This window comes from Hordeum vulgare, chromosome 2H (assembly GCF_904849725.1).
Source record: "Hordeum vulgare subsp. vulgare chromosome 2H, MorexV3_pseudomolecules_assembly, whole genome shotgun sequence".
NCBI lineage: Eukaryota > Viridiplantae > Streptophyta > Magnoliopsida > Poales > Poaceae > Hordeum > Hordeum vulgare.
The window spans coordinates 447,843,455-447,862,503 of record NC_058519.1 but is presented as its reverse complement, the minus strand read 5'-3'; the positions used below and the strand labels follow the sequence as shown (position 1 = coordinate 447,862,503).

The 19,049-nt window shown below is 45.7% G+C and overlaps 1 protein-coding gene across 1 annotated transcript; it reads right to left on the bottom strand.

Annotated features, from left to right (window-relative positions):
- Positions 1-14,245: 14,245 nt before the first annotated feature.
- LOC123426590 (cytochrome b-c1 complex subunit Rieske, mitochondrial) lies at positions 14,246-16,637 on the bottom strand. Its single transcript, XM_045110447.1, has 2 exons — positions 16,300-16,637; positions 14,246-15,183 (listed from the first exon to the last, which is right to left on the bottom strand). The coding sequence occupies exons 1-2, from the start codon at positions 16,472-16,474 to the stop codon at positions 14,537-14,539; spliced, it is 822 nt and encodes a 273-aa protein (XP_044966382.1). The 5' UTR covers positions 16,475-16,637; the 3' UTR covers positions 14,246-14,536.
- Positions 16,638-19,049: the final 2,412 nt, after the last annotated feature.

Below are 19,049 nucleotides of genomic sequence, written 5' to 3'. Positions count from 1 at the left end.
CTCTGCTTCTGCTGGTGGTGGTGGTCGCCTCCGCCTTTGGTTCTGTCTGCCTAACCGACGACCTTGGTTTCCTCCACAACCCCCACCTGCTTGTGTTGTTGGGATAGGTACTGAAATTTTGAATGTCATATGGTGAAATTGATAGTCATTGGTGAAATTGAATGTTTTTCTAGATCAATTGGACTACAAAATTCAGTTTGGTACTCGTGGAATTACCCCAGTTTGGAGTACTCCACAAAAAAAGTATCAAGAGGAGTCATGTGACAACCCGATGCCGACGTTCCAGAAGATTCCCCTCTCTTTCCGTTTTTCGTCGTGTGTCTATTTTCTTTTGTCGCATCATGCGCATCATCTGCATTGCATCGGCATCTCCATTGCCGCCAGTTTTCAAAAGTTGCATCCGTTGTTAGTTGCCATTTCTCGTCGTTGTCTCTTCTCAGCCCGACCGCACACGCACGCGCCCGCGACAACGTTTAAATCTTGATTTTAAAAGTGTGCATAAAACTTTCTCTGATCGGGTCGAGATTTGACGTGCGGTCTTATTTTAATATAGCTAGGCTGCCTGTTGAATTTCGTCGTGATCGGAGACCGTCTCGTACCCGAACGGTCGACCGTAGCAGCACCGTATTCGGTCTACCGTCGGACGTGTGTCGGTGTTTTAAATTCGTTGCCGCATTGCCCGTTCTCCCTCTCGTCCCCGGATATACCCTCTACACGGCCTCGTAACCATTCCCGCATTCGGAATTAGCTGAATCCGACCGCGCGGTTGAAACCGGGGCGGAATTTCGCTAAACCTAGCCCCCCCCCCATTTGTCTATAAATAGCCCCCGGGTAATTTTAGACAGCAATCCTACCCCGTGCCTCGTTTTGCGTGCCACCTACCCCGGAACCCTAGCTCCCGCAGCCTCTCTCTCCCAACAGCACCGTCGGCCCGCCAGGCCCGATCCAGGCCCGCCATGGGCCCGGTCGCGCCGCCCCTCTCCCGTGGCGCCCCAGCCAGGAGGGGTTCCTCCTCGATATGGATCGGGAGGGCATCCCCGAGCTCAGCCTCCCTCGCCGTCCGACGAGCTCCCGCCGCCCGTGCAGAGCCCCTGCCGGTGCCCTCGCCCCTCGTGCCTTCCCCGCCGGCCATGCCCCGCCTCCGCACCGCCGGTGACCGCCGCCGCCATCTGCTGCGCCACGCAGCGCCGTGTGCCCCGCCACCAACTGCCGCAGGATCTGGTTGCCTGCGCCGTGCCTCGCCTCTCCCCCCGCAGTGCTCGCCGCCTTGCCCCGCGGTCCCGCCGGTAGCAGGACGCTGCGTGAGTTCTCAAGCGTCGCCGCCCCCTGGATCGAGGAGAACGACGGGTGCAGACAAGCGCCTCGCCCCAGCGCTGAGCGGGCCACGCCAGCTCCCCTTCGGCCTAGGTGCGCCCAGGCCGAGCGCCTCCCCGCGGCCCAGGTCCCGCGCGAGCACCGACGGCCTGCCTCCTCTCCTGGGCTTTGGCCCGCTAGGTGAGATTTCCCCCCAGACCCCTATGTTGCGCTCGAGCGTGATTTAGTTATCCAGCGCTAGCGGTTTCGGCCCGTTTAGAATATATAGAGTTTTCCCCTGCGATTATTCTGTTTTCAAAAAAATGTCATATTTTCAAACGTCCGTAGTTTATTATCCGTAAGTCGGATCGCGATGTGTAGTATATGGTTTTGGCGTAGAATTTCACGGAGAATTCATTTTTGCAACTTGCATAAATGTTTGATGTGGTTTGACCCACTGTTTGCCTAGAAATGCGCGATGTCCTAATAGGTTTGCGTCCCGTATTTATTTTTCGCGCGTGTCCGGTTTGCCCGAATGCCTTAGATAAATGTTCATGCTCTAGGGACCATTTTCCATGTATTTTGGAGCGGTCATTTGTATTTTTATGTGTAGGGATTTGCCGCTAGTTTATTTTCCCGTATATAGGTGATTATCTCGCATTTTCGTGTGGCATTATTTTGTTGTGCAACCCCACATATTTTATATGTTTTGGGGGTAGAAAAATCCATAGGGTTTTTCTGTGCAGTTAGTTTTAGCATTAGAGCAAGTTAGTTCGCGCGATATTTGGCCATGTTGCCCTTTTGTTTAATTCGTAGGATTTATTCCGTGCTTCGTTTGAAGGAGTTGTCAACTAGAGAGTTGTTCTTTGATGTTTACTCTAGCTCCTGGTATTTTTGGTTGCAATAGAAATGCATGTTTAGATGTGGTTTGCTTGCTCTCAAGTTGCTAGAGATAATGCTGATTTGGAGGTGCTGAAATATTTCTAAGTCTGGAATCTGTTATATTTTGTTGTTGTTTTGTTTTGCTTCTATCTTGTCATATGTAGCTCTTTTGAGGATGCTGCACTGGAGTTAGTTGTAGCCCTTGTGTTTCTCTAGCATGCTATAAATTTTCATGCCCTTTGGAGACCTGTAGCTTAAGGTTTTGCTGCTGTCAATATGGCTTCAGATCGAAAACTGCACTTTCATGAAGTGTAATTTTCACTAAGTTTGAAATGGTGTGTGAGATGCCAATTTGTGTCTTCTTTCCCTAGTGATCCATGATGACATGCTATTTGTTGTTAGTTGTTTGTGGTAGTGCGTATTGCGCTCTTTCCTGACATGCCTTGGTTGATTATATTGGAGTTGAGTAGCTCGTAGTTGAGGGGTGTAGAAAATGCTATGTGGCTGATTTTGGCAGATTGTAGTCATTTCTTGTTTTGCTCGTAGGTGTTGAACCATAGCTCCGATTTGATCGTGTCCTACATGAAACTTGCTTAGAATCTCGTGTAGTTTTATTTTCTCTTGCTGGTTGTATGTTTTGAAGTGCTCGTGAAAGTCGTTGCACATATATTGCATTCATGCCATCATATCTTGCGGTGCTTGTAACTTTTGATCCGTAGCTCCGTTGGAGATGTTCTCTATGTGTAGATTGCTTGAAATGATGCGTAGAATCACGTGAACCTATTTGTTTTGCTCTTTAACAACTAATGAAATGTATTAGTTCAGATCTGTATAGAATTGTAAATTAACATGTGAGGTCATCTCGGAGATGCTATATGTCATTTTCGACCTTCATTTAAAATGCCTAGGTAGGTAGATTTATTGTGCTTCACCTCTTGCCATGTTTAATCACATTTAATATTTCCGAGTATCTAATCGGGGTAGAACTAAGTAAATAAACGTAGAGTTTCGTCAATATGCAACTCATTGCATATTGAACTTCACTTAACGTGTAGTGTTGGTTTGTGTGAGTTGTCATGCCGTGACTTGCATGTATTCAGCTGCTCATGCATCATTTGTGTTGTGCATCATGTGGTGTATATCGTGTGTTGATTTGTGTTTCCGGTTTGCTTCGTTTCGATACAGTTCCGCAAGCGTGTCGGATTGTGAGGACCCGTTTGACTACGTCGGTTCGTCTCCTTCACGGAGGCATTCTTCTTCCAAGCGGGATCTCAGGCAAGATGACCATTTCCCCATATACCATTACTATCATTGCCATGCTAGTTTTTATCGCTTCTATCGTTTATGTCTCGTTGCCTACCACTTGTTAAATACCAGCCTCTCAACAATGCCATGAAACCTTCAACCTGTTCGACCTAGCAAACCACTGATTGGCTATGTTACCGCTTGCTTAACCCTTTGTTAGTGTTGCTAGTTGCAGGTGCAGTTGCTTCCATGTGAAAACATGGGTTCCCTGTTATATCACCGTATTAAATGCTATTTAATTTAATGCACCTATATACTTGGTAAAACGTGGAAGGCTCGGCCTTTCTAGCCTGGTGTTTTGTTCCACCTTTGCCCCCTTAGTTTCGGCTACCGGTGTTATGTTCCATAATTGAGCGCTCCTAACACGATCGGGGTTGTTATGGGGACCCCCTTGATAATTCATTTTAGATTAAAGCTGGTCTGGCAAGGCCCAACATTGGTACTACATTTTCCTAATAACCTAATAAAATTGCATAGGGACTTTCCGGACCCCGAGGATAATTTAATCAACCCCCCGGCTAGTGCTCCGCGTGAGTGTTGGTCCACCCACCTAGCAATCGGCGGTGCCACCTTGGGGCAACTCGAGGTTTGGCTACCGTCCACTATGTACGCGGCTCCTATCAGGTTCGTCGACACACCGGGTGGCCTTGCTGGATTAGTTTTACCTTTGACGAGATATCTTGTGCATCGGGATTCCGGTGATGCTTTGGGTAATCTCAGAGTTGAGGTTTTCCACTAGGGAATCCGACGAGATCGCGAGCTTCGTGATTGAGGATTTCTATGCGGCTTGTGGTAATTTGTGATGGACTAGTTGGAGCACCCCTGCAGGGTTAAATCTTTTCGGAAAGCCGTGCCCGCGGTTATGTGGCAACGTGGAAACTTTGTTTAACACTGGTTCTAGATAACTTGAAGTTAATTAATTAAAATATGTCAACTGTGTGCGTAACCGTGACTGTCTCTTTCGTGAGTTCTTACTCCGATCGAGGACACGGTGGGGTTATGTCTGACCTAGGTAGGTGTTCAGGATCATTCATTTGATCATCAGTAGTTCACGTCCGTTATGCGTAGATCTTCCCCCTTTTATTTCTTGTACTCGTAAGTTTAGCCACCAAATATATGCTTAGCCGCTGCTGCAACCTCACCACTTAACCATACCTCACCCATTAAGCTTTGCTAGTCTTGATACCTTTGTAAATGAGATTGCTGAGTCCCCTGTGGATCACGGATTACTACAACACCAGTTATAGGTACAGGTAAAGGTTACTCGACGCGAGCGCGTTGATTGTTCGTTTGGAGTTGCTTTTTCTTCTTCTTCTTCATCGATCTAGGATGGGTTCCATGTCGGCAGCCTGGGATAGCAAGGATGGACGTCGTTCTTCTTTTCTCGTTTGTTTTCGTCCGTAGTCGGACCCTGCTCTTTCTCTTGATGATTATGTAATGTACTGATGTGACTCTGATGTAGCTTGTGGCGAGTGTAAGCCAATTCTATTATATCTCTCCTTTTCAGTACATGTACTTGTAACAATATCCATTCTTGCGACACGACGAGATGCGCTTATATCCCTAACGAGGCCTTGATGCCAAATTGAGGATAGGGTCGCATCTTGGGCGTGACAAGTTGGTATCAGAGCAGTACCGACCTAGGAGCCCCCTTGATTGATCGAACTTGGCCGAGTCGAGTCTAGAGAAAAAATTGCTTTGAGTCTAGTTATATATCGGAGAGTAGGATTCTTTTTTCTCCTCTTCTATGCTCTGGTGAGGAATCTTGGCGTAATAATTTATTCTACTCCTCTTCTCACTCAAAAAAAATTTAGGATCACGCGGATATTTTTGGAATCTATATGATGCCGATGTGACGGAGTTCTGTCTTGGTGCCTCCTATCTGCTTTGAGTTTCACGGGAGTTGAGCTCCAGGGGATTCTTGAGCACATCGTTATCATTCAGGTTTCTGAGTATCTAAGAACGAAGGATGTTCGTAATTGCTTCAATACTAGTAGTGGCGAGATAACCCCGATGTCCCCAGTACTGGTGCAGATTGTTCGGGAGTACTGCCATACTTTGTATCGTTGTGATCACGAGGGTCTGTTGTAGATGAAGGTCCGAGATTCTAGTTGTGTGTTGACGGATGTGATACAAGCGACGGGTTAGTATAGGAGTTGTGTGATATTACTCCGTGTATCCGTGTACCAGATTGCATGACTAGATATTTCGGGAATTCTTACGTGGGAATTCAAGTAGTTACTTATAGGACGATCTTCCAACAAATTTGTGTTGCTTCGATGTCAACTGGTGATTTCAGACCTTTCCAAGTGGTGTTCTCATATTTTTATGAGAGTACTAATTCTTTTGCTCAATCAGTTGTCTTATCAATTCTTGTCAACCGGAGTCATCGTATCAATTCCATTTTACCGGTGTGCTTCTCTGCAACTGAATTCAATCTTCTCCAGTTGTTGCAGATCATTTTCTCATTTTATTCCGGAGTTCATCTCGCCTGTCCCATGTTGTCTTTGTTTTTCCCGCCCTCCCACCCTTTTCTTCAGTTATTCAATTTTCATCCAAGAGTTTTCTTTTCATTGTGCTTCCGATGTCTGTTATTTTCTCTCTTACCCGGTGATTCTTGTGAAGATTCTCAGCAGATTCGTGTCATATTTGTTCATTCTGGTCATCCTTACCGGTGAATTTAATTCAGCTATTTGTGTTCATCATATCCTAATTATCCTTGTAATTCTTTTTCATGTTGGAGATTCTTTCAGCCTATCTTGGTTATTCATTCCTCTCTTTTCATCCGGAGTGTTGAATATATCTCGGAAGTTTCGTGCTTTCAATTCTTTTAATTATTTCGAGGTTCTCAACCTCATCTCGTTCTCTTCATAACGGTGCAATATCTCTCTTCCAAGTAATCTTTCCAACGGTGATTTTTTTGAGTGGGCCCATAACCCACAGGTTTTCCCAGGATCTTTCCTGACTCTTTTAATATTTTCCGGAGATCATTAATTCTTTACAACTATGATGTAAGTATGAATTTCATCAGTCATATCCCTTCGTCAAGATCTATTTGAATTAATTCTCATGTTGGCTCAACCTTTCACTCTTCTTTATTCCGGAGTGTCTTAATTATTCTTGGTGAGGTTCTTCTCGTCATTTTTCTCCATTGAAGATTCGAAGGAGTGTTTCTCTCAATCTTGGTTCATTCTCTTGGATATTCATCATTTCAGCTTCGTGTTATCATCTTGAATTTGTTCTCAATCATGATAATCCATTTCTCGCTATCCGGTGCATTTCTGAGTTGTTTTTATTTCTCGTTCCTCCGAAGGCCATCATTTTCAGAGATTCTTCGTTCTCAGCTTTTAGCTTTCATCCTCAATTCTTATCAATTGTGTCTCTTCATTCGTCTCTTGATTATCTGGTGCCTTGTTCAAGTTTTCTCTCAGGTGGCTCATGATCTCTTCTTTATCATGTATCTCCATTAATTCGTGGTGTTCCCATTTATTTGTGAATTCTTACCGGTGCGTCCTTCAATCATGCCTCAAGTGGTGCTTATCTCTCTATCTCTTCAAGGTTCTTTCAAGAAGAATAAGTTGTATGCTAAATCCGTTGCTTGTCATCAATTTAATTTGATGAATGATGAGCATAACATAATTCTTATTCTTGTTCATAGTAATCTGAATTCTTCTTCCGGAGTGGCTCATGATATCAATTCTTTTCTCAAGTGCCTATATTTCTTTTCCGGAGTTCCAAGTTTTATCAAGTATCTCTTTGTGAAGCTTCATCTAAATTTTGGCAAGGTCATAATCGTATTCTTTTCTACCTTCATATTGTTGCATTGTTCATTTGTATACGGAGGTCCTTCTTGGTGGTTCATCAAGGTTTCAATCCATTCTCAAGTGTTCTTCAAGATTCTTGTTCGAGAACCTCAAGTATCCTTTCTCTTGCATTTCTATGTGCAATTGTTCTTCCTTTTTCCTTTGAGGTGGTATTATGGCATTCTTGTTAGTGTAGGAGACTCGAAGAGACTTCCATTCAAGTATGAGATAATTAAAACCACGAATTCTATGGTCATGAGATATTTTCAAACCATGATTTCTTCATTGAGCTATCTTGGTTTGGATTTCACCTAAAGCTTTTCCTATGGGTTGTTGCTACCATGGTGCTTGTCATTAATCCAAGTTCTAAATGTATCCTCTTGTTGTAAGAAATTGTTCATATCTTATTCTCCCAATCAATCCTTGTTTCTGTTAGTGGCTGGTTGTCACTTCATTAGTTTGAAAAGGTTTCCATAAGCCCACTACCCTCTTGTTCTTTTCGTTGTAGGTTTTCCAACTACTACATCAATTCTCTGTCCGGAGGCTCTTCAATTCTATTGTGATGATAGTTGTCATTCGTTTCTTCATTCTCTTCTTCCGCTTGAGCTAGTTCATATTCTCTTGTTCCGGAGGCATTGTGATGTTGCTCTTTCGGGTATATTATGTTGTTCTACCAAGATCATGGTGTTCCCTTGTTATATTTAGTTGTTGGTTGTGAATATTGTCTATTTCTCTCTTCTTATCGAATTTTTTTGTCCCATTTTCCTACCGGAGTGCTGCCGAAATTTTCCGTGAATTCTTGTTTGTTTCTCATATCATTCCTCACCTCTTTGCAACCTTCAAGGATCGTTGGTTTCACTCGTTTATCAAAGAAGCGACTAAGTTTTTACCTCTTGTTCTTTCTCATCCTCTCCCCCCCTTTCATTCTTGGATCTCGGGGCGAGATCCTCTTGTAGTGTAGGAGAGTTGTGACAGCCCGATGCCGACGTTCCAGAAGATTCCCCTCTCTTTCCGTTTTTCGTCGTGTGTCTATTTTCTTTTGTCGCATCATCATCGCATCATGTGCATCATCTGCATTGCATTGGCATCTCCATAGCCGCCAGTTTTCAAAATTTGCATCCGTTGTTAGTTGCCGGTTCTCGTCGTTGTCTGCTCTGAGCCCGACCGCACACGCACGCGCCCGCGACAACGTTTAAATCTTGTTTTTAAAAGTGTGCGTAAAACTTTCTCTGATCGGGTTCAGATTTGACGTGCGGTCTTATTTTAATATAGCTAGGCCGCCTGTCGAATTTCGTCACGATCGGAGACCGTCTCGTACCCGAACGGTCGACCGTAGCGGCACCGTATTCGGTCTACCGTCGGACATCTGTCGGTGTTTTAAATTCGTTGCCGCACCGCCCGTTCTCCCTCTCGTCCCCGGATATCCCCTCTACACAGCCTCATAACCGTTCCCGTGTTTGGAATTAGCCGAATCCGACCGCGCGGTTGAAACCGGGGCGGTATTTCGCTAAACCTAGCCCCCCCATTTGTCTATAAATAGCCCCCCAGGTAATTTTAGACAGCAACCCTACCCCCTGCCTCGTTTTGTGCGCCACCTACCCCGGAACCCTAGCTCCCGCAGCCTCTCTCTCCCACCAGTGTCGCCGGCCCGCCAAGCCCGATCCAGGCCCTCCTTGGGCCCAGTCACGCCGCCCCTCTCCCGTGGCGCCCCAGCCAAGAGGGGTTCCTCCTCGATCTGGATCGGGAGGGCATCCCCGAGCTCAGCCTCCCTCGCCGTCCGGCGAGCTCCCGCCGCCCGTGCAGAGCCCCTGCCGGTGCCCTCGCCCCTCGTGCCTTCCCCGCCGGCCATGCCCCGCCTCCGCGCCACCGGTGACCGCCGCCGCCATCTGCTGTGCCACGCAGCGCCGCGTGCCCCGCCACCAACCGCCGCAGGATCAGGTTTCCGGCGCCGTGCCTCGCCTCTCCCCCCGCAGTGCTCGCAGCCTTGGCCCGCGCCGTGCCGCCGATAGCAGGCCGCTGCGTGAGTTCCCAAGCGTCGCCGCCCCCTGGATCGAGGAGAACGACGGGGGCAGACGAGCGCCTCGCCCCAGCGCCGAGCGGGCCACGCCAGCTCCCCTTCGGCCCAGGTGCGCCCAGGCCGAGCGCCTCCCCGCGGCCCAAGTCTCGCGCGAGCACCGACGGCCTGCCTCCTCTCCTGGGCTTTGGCCCGCTAGGTGAGATTTCCCCCCAAACCCCTATGTTGCGCTCGAGCGTGATTTAGTTATCCAGCGCTAGCGGTTTCGGCCCGTTTAGAATATATAGAGTTTTCCTCTGCGATTATTCTGTTTTCAGAAAAATGTCATATTTTCAAACGTCCGTAGTTTATTATCCGTAAGTCGGATCGCGATGTGTAGTATATGGTTTTGGCGTAGAATTTCGCTTAGAATCCGTTTTTGCAACTTGCATAAATGTTTGATGTGGTTTGACCCACTGTTTTCCTAGAAATGCGCACTGTCCTAATAGGTTTGCGTCCCGTATTTATTTTTCGCGCGTGTCCGGTTTGCCCGAATGCCTTAGATAAATGTTTATGCTCTAGGGACCATTTTTCCATGTATTTTAGAGCGGTCATTTGTATTTTTACGTGTAGGGATTTGCCGCTAGTTTATTTTCCCGTATATAGGTGATTATTATATGTTTTGGGGGTAGAAAAATCCATAGGGTTTTTCTGTGCAATTAGTTTTAGCATTAGAGAAAGTTAGTTCGCGCGATATTTGGCCATGTTGCCCTTTTGTTTAATTCGTAGGATTTATTCCGTGCTTCGTTTGAAAGAGTAGTCGACTAGAGAGTTGTACTTTGATGTTTATTCTACCTCCTCGTATTTTTGGTTGCAATAGAAATGCATGTTTAGATGTGGTTTGCTTGCTCTCAAGTTGCTAGAAATAGTGCCGATTTGGAGGTGCTGAAATATTTCTAAGTCTGGAATCTGTTATATTTTGTTGCTGTTTTGTTTTCCTTATATCTTGTGATCTGTAGCTCTTTTGAGGATGGTGCAATGGAATTAGTTGTAGCCCTTGTGTTTCTCTAGCATGCTGTAAATTTTCATTCCCTTTGGAGACATGTAGCTTAAGGTTTTGATGCTGTCAATATGGCTTCAGATCGAAAACTGCACTTTCATGAGGTGTAATTTTCACTAAGTCTGAAATAGTGTGTGAGATTCCAGTTTGTGTCTTCTTTCCCTAGTGATCCATGATGCCATGCTAGTTGTTGTTAGTTGTTTGTGGTAGCGCGTCTTGCCCTCTTTCGTTACATGCCTTGGTTGATTATATTGGAGTTGAGTAGCTCGTAGTTGAGGGGTGTAGAAAATGCTATGTGGCTGATTTTGGCAGATTGTAGTCATTTCTTGTTTTGCTCGTAGTTGTTGAACCGTAGCTCCGATTTGATCGTGTCCTACATGAAACTTGCTTAGAATCTCGTGTAGTTTCATTTTCTCTTGCTGGTTGAATGTTTTGAAGTGCTCGTGAATGTCGTTGCACATATATTGCATTCATGCCATCATATCTTACGGTGCTTGTAACTTTTGATCCGTAGCTCCGTTGGAGATGTTCTCTATGTGTAGATTGCTTGAAATGATGCGTAGAATCACGTGAACCTATTTGTTTTGCTGTTTAACAACTAATTAAATGTGTTAGTTCAGATCTGGACAGAATTGTAAATTAACATGTGAGGTCGTGTCGGAGATGCTATATGTCATTTTCGACCTTCATTTAAAATGCCTAGGTAGGTAGATTAATTGCGCTTCACCTCTTGCCATGTTTAATCACATTTAATATTGCCGAGTATCTAATCGGGATAGAACTAAGTAAATAAACGTGGAGTTTCGTCAATATGCAACTCGTTGCATATTGAACTTCACTTAACGTGTAGTGTTGGTATGTGTGAGTTGTCATGCCGTGACTTGCATGTATTCAGTTGTTCATGCATCATTTGTGTTGTGCATCGTGTGGTGTATATCGTGTGTTGATTTGTGTTTCCGGTTTGCTTCGTTTCGATAGAGTTCCGCAAGCGTGTCGGATTGTGAGGACCCGTTCGACTACGTCGGTTCGTCTGCTTCATGGAGGCATTCTTCTTCCAAGCGGGATTTCAGGCAAGATGACCATTTCCCCAGATACCATTACTATCATTGCCATGCTAGTTTTTATCGCTTCTATCGTTTATGTCTCGTTGCCTACCACTTGTTAAATACCAGCCTCTCAACAATGCCATGAAACCTTCAACCTGTTCGACCTAGCAAACCACTGATTGGCTATGTTACCGCTTGCTTAACCCTTTGTTAGCGTTGCTAGTTGCAGGTGCAGTTGCTTCCATGTGAAAGCATGGGTTCCTTGTTATATCACCATATTAAATGCTATTTAATTTAATGCACCTATATACTTGGTAAAACGTGGAAGGCTCGGCCTTTCTAGCCTGGTGTTTTGTTCCACCTTTGCCCCCTTAGTTTTGGCTACCGGTGTTATGTTCCATAATTGAGCGCTCCTAACACGATCGGGGTTGTTATGGGGACCCCCTTGATAATTCTATTTAGATTAAAGCTCGTCTGGCAAGGCCCAACATTGGTACTACATTTGCCTAATAACCTAATAAAATTGCATAGGGACTTTCCGGACCCCGAGGATAATTTAATCAACCCCCCGGGCCAGTGCTCTGCATGAGTGTTGGTCCATCCACCTAGGAGTCGGCGGTGCCACCTCGGGGCAACTCGAGGTTTGGCTACCGTCCACTATGCATAGACGGTGTGTCCTGAGAACGAGATACGCGGCTCCTATCAGGTTCGTCGACACACCGGGTGGCCTTGCTGGATTAGTTTTACCTTTGACGAGATATCTTGTGCATCGGGATTCCGGTGATGCTTTGGGTAATCTCAGAGTTGAGGTTTTCCACTAGGGAATCCGACGAGATCGCGAGCTTCGTGATTGAGGATTTCTATGCGGCTTGTGGTAATTTGTGATGGACTAGTTGGAGCACCCCTGCAGGGTTAAATCTTTTCGGAAAGCCGTGCCCGCGGTTATGTGGCAACATGGAAACTTTGTTTAACACTGGTTCTAGATAACTTGAAGTTAAATAATTAAAATATGCCAACTGTGTGCGTAACCGTGACTGTCTCTTTCGTGAGTTCTTACTCTGATCGAGGACACGGTGGGGTTATGTCTGACGTAGGTAGGTGTTCAGGATCATTCATTTGATCGTCAGTAGTTCATGTCCGTTATGCGTAGATCTTTCCCCTTTTATTTCTTGTACTCGTAAGTTTAGCCACCAAATATATGCTTAGCCGCTGCTGCAACCTCACCACTTAACCATACCTCACTCATTAAGCTTTGCTAGTCTTGATACCTTTGGAAATGAGATTACTGAGTCCCCTGTGGCTCACAGATTACTACAACACCAGTTACAGGTATAGGTAAAGGTTACTCGACGCGAGCGCGTTGATTGTTCGTTTGGAGTTGCTTCTTCTTCTTCTTCTTCTTCATCGATCTAGGATGGGTTCTAGGCCGGCAGCCTGGGATAGCAAGGATGGACGTCGTTCTTCTTTTCTCGTTTGTTTTCGTCCGTAGTCGGACCCTGCTCTTTCTCTTGATGATTATGTAATGTACTGATGTGACTCTGATGTAGCTTGTGGCGAGTGTAAGCCAATTCTATTATATCTCTCCTTTTCAGTACATGTACTTGTAACGATATCAATTCTTGCGACACGACGAGATGCGCTTCTATCCCTGACGAGGCCTTCGTGCCAAATTAAGGATAGGGTCGCATCTTGGACGTGACAAGTCATGTCTGGTTCATTGGAGTATTGTGGTAATTACTGGACTACAATTTAAGAATATGATTTGGTTCAGTTAGAGCAAAATGCAGTTAGATTTTGTAAACGGTCAGACTTTGTAATTTTCTACTGTCCATTGTTAAAATTCAGTTAAAATATCACCAGATTGTTAAAATTCAGTTAAATTATCAACAGTTTCAGTTAACTGTCTACTGTCCACAAGTAAAATTCAGTTAAAACTTTAGGTTTTAGGTTTGAGTTGATATGTTCACCAAACTCTTAGCATTGCTCCTCCATTGAATTTAGTTGTTGTCTACTGCCAAAATTCAATTAAAATAGCATGTCACTTTACAAAAACATCTGTACCTTGATTTTCAGAAATGCAGTAGGTTAACTGATCTGGTCCTATGGCTGGTCAAATTGTACCACGAGCAGTCAAATTATACCACTTTGGAATTTCAATTCAAGAAGATGAAGACGAAATTGCAAAGAAATCGAAGGGAGGAGAAGAGGGAAAGGACACCTTTGACTCCGGCAGGCTCCTTGGTGCAGCCGCGTAGTGCTCCAGCGAGGTGAAACCAATGTTGGTCAAGCCGCGTAGTGCTCCACCTTGGGAGTGGAAAAGGGGCACGTGTGCTTCCCAGTGCTGAGGTCGATGGCATTCGGCATCCATGGATGGAGCTAGCTTCGTGGTCTATGGCGAGGAGATGCTCGATGACGGGCACAGACGGAAGGAGAGCGGGCGTTGAGCGGTCGCCTCCAAAAAATTCAACCTTCAGGTTCCTCTGCGGGCGGCAGGCGGAGAGAACGAGGCAGCGGTGTGGGGCATCGAGCCGGAAGCAAGGCGGCGACTGTGTGGGGCGAAGGCGGTAGGGGGAGCAAGGCGACGGGGGCGAGGTAGCAAGGCGGCTGGGGTGGAGTTGAGGGAGGAGGCGATTGGCGAAGGCGGTAGGGGGAGCAAGGCGACGGGGGCGAGGTAGCAAGGCGGCTGGGGTGGGGTTGAGGGAGGAGGCGAGCAAATTGGTCAGCGTCAGAGGAGAGGGAGGAGAACGAGGACCTCCGAACGAGGATTAAATTGCAAAAACGTCAGCGCGACAAGAATTTCGGGACGGAGGGAGTACAACATTCAAACACTGCAATGAAAATTAAAGGTTATAGAGACAAAAGATGAAGAATGTCTGCTTATTTATCAAATATATTAGGAGCAAGGACCAGAAGAGGTATAGAATATCCTTCCGATAGGGTCTCAGAAAATCAGTACAAAGTAACTTACAATCCAGTAGCAACATAGGAGAAACAATTATTTCGCACTGCAAATGAACTTCAGTAGGTAACAGTGGATCACCATTGTGATAGTCCTGAAACAAAAACTCCTAGCCACATTGAGAACAAAATAACAGCGCAACAGGAATTCACTCCTGTGGAGAATATATGTTGGTAGGTACTGGTCTTTAGGCTCTTAGCCTATGAGCATCTTGTTATCTTCCAAGAAACTGTAGGTGGGCACCTCAAGGTTGTACGGGGCAGGGCCCTTGCGGATTCTGCCAGAGATGTCGTAGTGGGAGCCATGGCACGGGCAGAACCAACCACCAAAGTCTCCAGAGTTGGGAAGGGGGATGCAACCAAGATGAGTGCAGACACCAATAACCACCAGCCACTCTGGGTTCTTCACACGCTCAGCGTCTTGCTCTGGGTGGCGCAGGGATGCAACATCCACGCTGTTGGCCAGCTTGATGTCATCGTCTGTCCGTCGCCTGATGAAGACTGGCTTTCCACGCCACTTGACAGTCACTGTGCTGCCAGGTTCAATGCTGGATAGATCAACCTCAAGGGAAGCAAGTGCAAGCACATCCTTACTTGCTGACATGCTCAAGACAAACTTCAAGACAAGGAGACGCAGCAGTGATGCATATACGAATCTCCCACCACTGAGAACAAAGTAGGCAAAGGCACGCTTGCTGGGATCTCCAGGAGGATATCTTTCATGATTGTACTGGTCATAAAGGATTTTTGAGTTGGGGTTCTTCAGTGCAGCCACAGTGGCTGGGAGTTCAACCAACCCAGCATCTTGGTTCCGTGGAACAAGTGTTTCAGCCGAAGAAAAGCCTGCATCAGAATTACAAATAGTATAGTTTAAATAACAGTAAACTATTGCAGAGCCCATATTTAGGCATCAATAAACATCAGAAACAGTATGACAGATTGCAAACTAATAACACACAAAAAACTTCTCAGTATTAATCCTCCAGCAAGAACAAAGGGTAAAACAACTTGCAGAGGTTGATAATGATATGAATAGATCACCACAGCAAGAATATCATTGCACAAACTAAACAATGTTGAGTAGTCAATGGCTCTTCACATGTGGAGTTCGTCGAACCAAAAGTACTGCTTTTGAGTAAACCTTTGGTTTGGTACAAATATCATTCTTAATAACCATGAGAATATGCTATGGACTTTGGATTATAAAGCAATCAGATGATTACAGTTCTATGACCAAGTGTTGTCAACATCTTTGACAGCAGGTCATGTAAAACAAAACATCTTTGCCAGCAGGTACAGTAGAAATATGTCAATTAAATGTTACGATGCAATTTATGTTCCCATGCAGCATTGCAGCGTTAGCAATCCATTTCATTATGAACTAGACAGATGCAGTCCACTAACCATTCATCTGAAGGTGTTTGCTAGCACACGTGGCTCAATTGTCAAGCCAGCAAACACATACAGGCACATAACTGATCAGCACCGTTAGCAATCAATTTCGTTATGAACTAGGCAGGTATAGCCCATTGGGCATTGATTCGAAGGTGTTTGCAAGCACAAGTGGCTCAAATTATCAAGCCAGCCAACAGATAAACATATGCACGTATTTAATCACTCAGCTTCGCATGTACTCCCTCCGTATCACAATATATGATGTTTTAGCAGTTCATCAAATATTATGGTACAGAGGGAGTAACTATGGAATCCACAGATCTGATCCGCTAGAATGATCATACGACGTCATAGCAATCAATAGTCAACAGTCAGGCACATAGATCGAATGGAATTGCAGCACCCAAGAGATCAACCAAAGACGATATCAATCTAGCATCACGGATCGCTCAAATCCAGGCGACCCAATTCAAAGCCCAATCGAAATCTACGGATGCGAGGGAGATCCGGGAGAGAAGGGAGCCGAGGAGGCGGGAGGTGGGGTGGGGGCAAGACCGCAGATACCTCTCGCGGCGGTGAAGAAGGGGGACTCGATGGCGAACCGCCGCTGGTAGGCCGAGCCGTCGTCGTCGTCTCTCCCAGGGCCGCCGGCGCCGGCGAGCGGGCCCCTGGCTCCGACGGTCGCCGCGGGGCGCCAGGAGAGGGAAGACGAGAGCCTCCTCCCCGCAACCCTCAGCATCTCGTCGGCGTCGTCCTCGTCCTCCTCCGATAGATTGGGGATGGTAGTCTAATCTCGGCTAGGGTTCGCTCGGTCGCCACACGGAATGGGGAGGCTAGGGAGACAGAGAGAGGGGAGAGAACGAGAGGCGGAGCAAATATTGTGGAGGTGATGGGCCTTTTCGGGATCGGCTTCTCCGGCCCTGTACAGTACTACAGTTTATTGGGCCCAGACCAGTGTCATTTACTCAAAAAGAAAATGGCCACACTCGTAAGAAACACAAAAAGAAAAATGGAAAATCTTATAGTAACTCATTCAACGTTTCGAGGTTATTGTCGTTTTGAAAGGACCATGATGTCGTCTAGAGGGGGGTGAATTGGCATTTTAAAAAACTTCTACGGATTTGACTTAATCCTAATGCGAAAATAAACTAAGATGATATTTTTCAAGCACAAATCCTAAATATACTAGGCCCAACTACGTGCACAACAACTCGTTCTACCAAGATGAATCACAACAAGATTACTCACAAGCACAAATAAGTTACAAAACCTTACTTGAGTAGTATCACAAGATGTGTAAGTGTATGACACAAGTTAGCAAATGATACGTCCCATACGTATCTATAATTTCTGCTTGTTCCATGATCTTTTGGGTGACAATGTTATATGTTTTGCTATACTTTTATATCATTTTACACATATTTGGACTAACCTACTAACTCAGTGCACCCAGTGCCAGTTTATGTGTGTTGATGTCTATTTTGCACGGGCTTTTACCTAATTTTCCGAAGCCCGAAAAACTCCAAAAATATATATATAAAAAATCAGCAAAACAAAAGCTTCTGGATCACCGAAGATGGGCCAGAGGGGGGCCAGGGGCTGCCCAGGCGACCTGCTGGCACGGCCAGGCCCTAGGCCGCGCCAGGAGGCCGCCTGGGTGGGACCCACCTCCTTTAGTGCCCTCCTTTGGCCTATATTTAGAGTCCCGAGAGGAAACCCTTCCACAACTTACAGAATAGCGAATTTCTCCATCGTTCCGCCGCCGCAACGCTTCCGAGATCGGGAGCATCAGGAGACCTCTTCTCGACACCCTGCTGGAGGGAGGATTGACCTCCGGGAGCTTCTCCACTGCCATGGACGCTTCCCGGACGTGTCGTGAGTAGTCCTCCTTGGACCATGGGTCCATGACCAGTAGCTATGTGATGTCTTCTCTCCAATCTTGTGCTTCAATCGTTAGTCCTTGTGAGCTACCCTACATGATCAATGCATCTATGTAATTCTCTTGCTATTGCTATGCTTGGTTTGTTGGGATCCGATGGATTATGAGATTATGTTCAGATTGTTATGGGTTATATATTTGATTATCCTTTTATATTATGTTCCTTAGTGATTGATGCATGTTCTCCATTGCTATTTATTGCTTTGGCCGAGTAGTAGATTGTAACTCCAAGAGGGAGCGTTATGCATGATTGTGGGTTCATGCCCCTCGATGTCTAGCTTGAGTGACAGAAACATGAGACTAGGGGATGTGCTGTTGCCACCAGGGAGAAAACAACAGTGCTTGTGACCGCGGTTGCAAGGATTGTTTACCTTACACATAGTTCGTTAATGCAGTTGTCCGTTGCTTTGAGTTTACACTTTGGGTAGGGCTCGCAACTTAATACCGGAGATATGTTCTAGATAGATATCTCAAGGTGGATGATTAGTCAGTAGTGCTGATGAATAAACAGTCTACTTGTCTTGGCGTACTGCCCATTACTATTGAACCTCTAACTATCAAGTAGCATAATTAGCATTGCGGTGCGTTCATAATTCTGTCAATTGCCCAACTGTGATTTGTTTACCCAAGCATAGTTGTTTATCGTCTTTTGGGAGAGAGGCATCACTAGTGAACATCATGTGACTCCGATCCATATCACCATCATTGTTTACACCTCCATCATTTACCGCTTTCATTTACTTTTCCGTTGCAATCACTATCACTTTCCTGCTTGTGTTTTGATCCTTTGCAAACTACAAGGCCGGAGAGGTTGACAACTCTCTATACTCGTTGGGAGCAAACTTATTTGTTGTGTGTGCAGGTCCATGTCTTCTGCTAGCGCCAGGGTGGAAGACACCTACTTGTTGGTCCTAGGAGTCCTCGTGGTTCGATAAACCTTACAGTCTCTGTGTGAGGGAAAACTTGTTGTTGACTACATCTCAACCTTCCACTTGGGGTAACCAACGGGGTGCGAGAAGTATATACATCATCTCATAATCAAGCAAAGTTTTCTGGCGCCGTTGCCGGGGACTCCAGTCTTCAAGATAGGGGAGTTGCACGCTATCCTTTACCTTTGCTTTTTAGTCTTGTTAGTTTGCTTTTTAGTTTTTGCTTTAGAGTCCTATACCAAAAACCACAAAAAAATAGTTGCTTTGTTCTTGCTTGTTGACGCTGCTATGGGGTCCACTGAGAACACCAAGTTGTGTGACTTCACTAGTCACAACAACAATGACTTTATCTGCACTCCTATTGCTGCTCCCGCCACTGGAGCCATGTCCTATGATATTAAACCTGCTTTACTGAACCTTGTTATGAAAGATCAATTCTCTGGTAC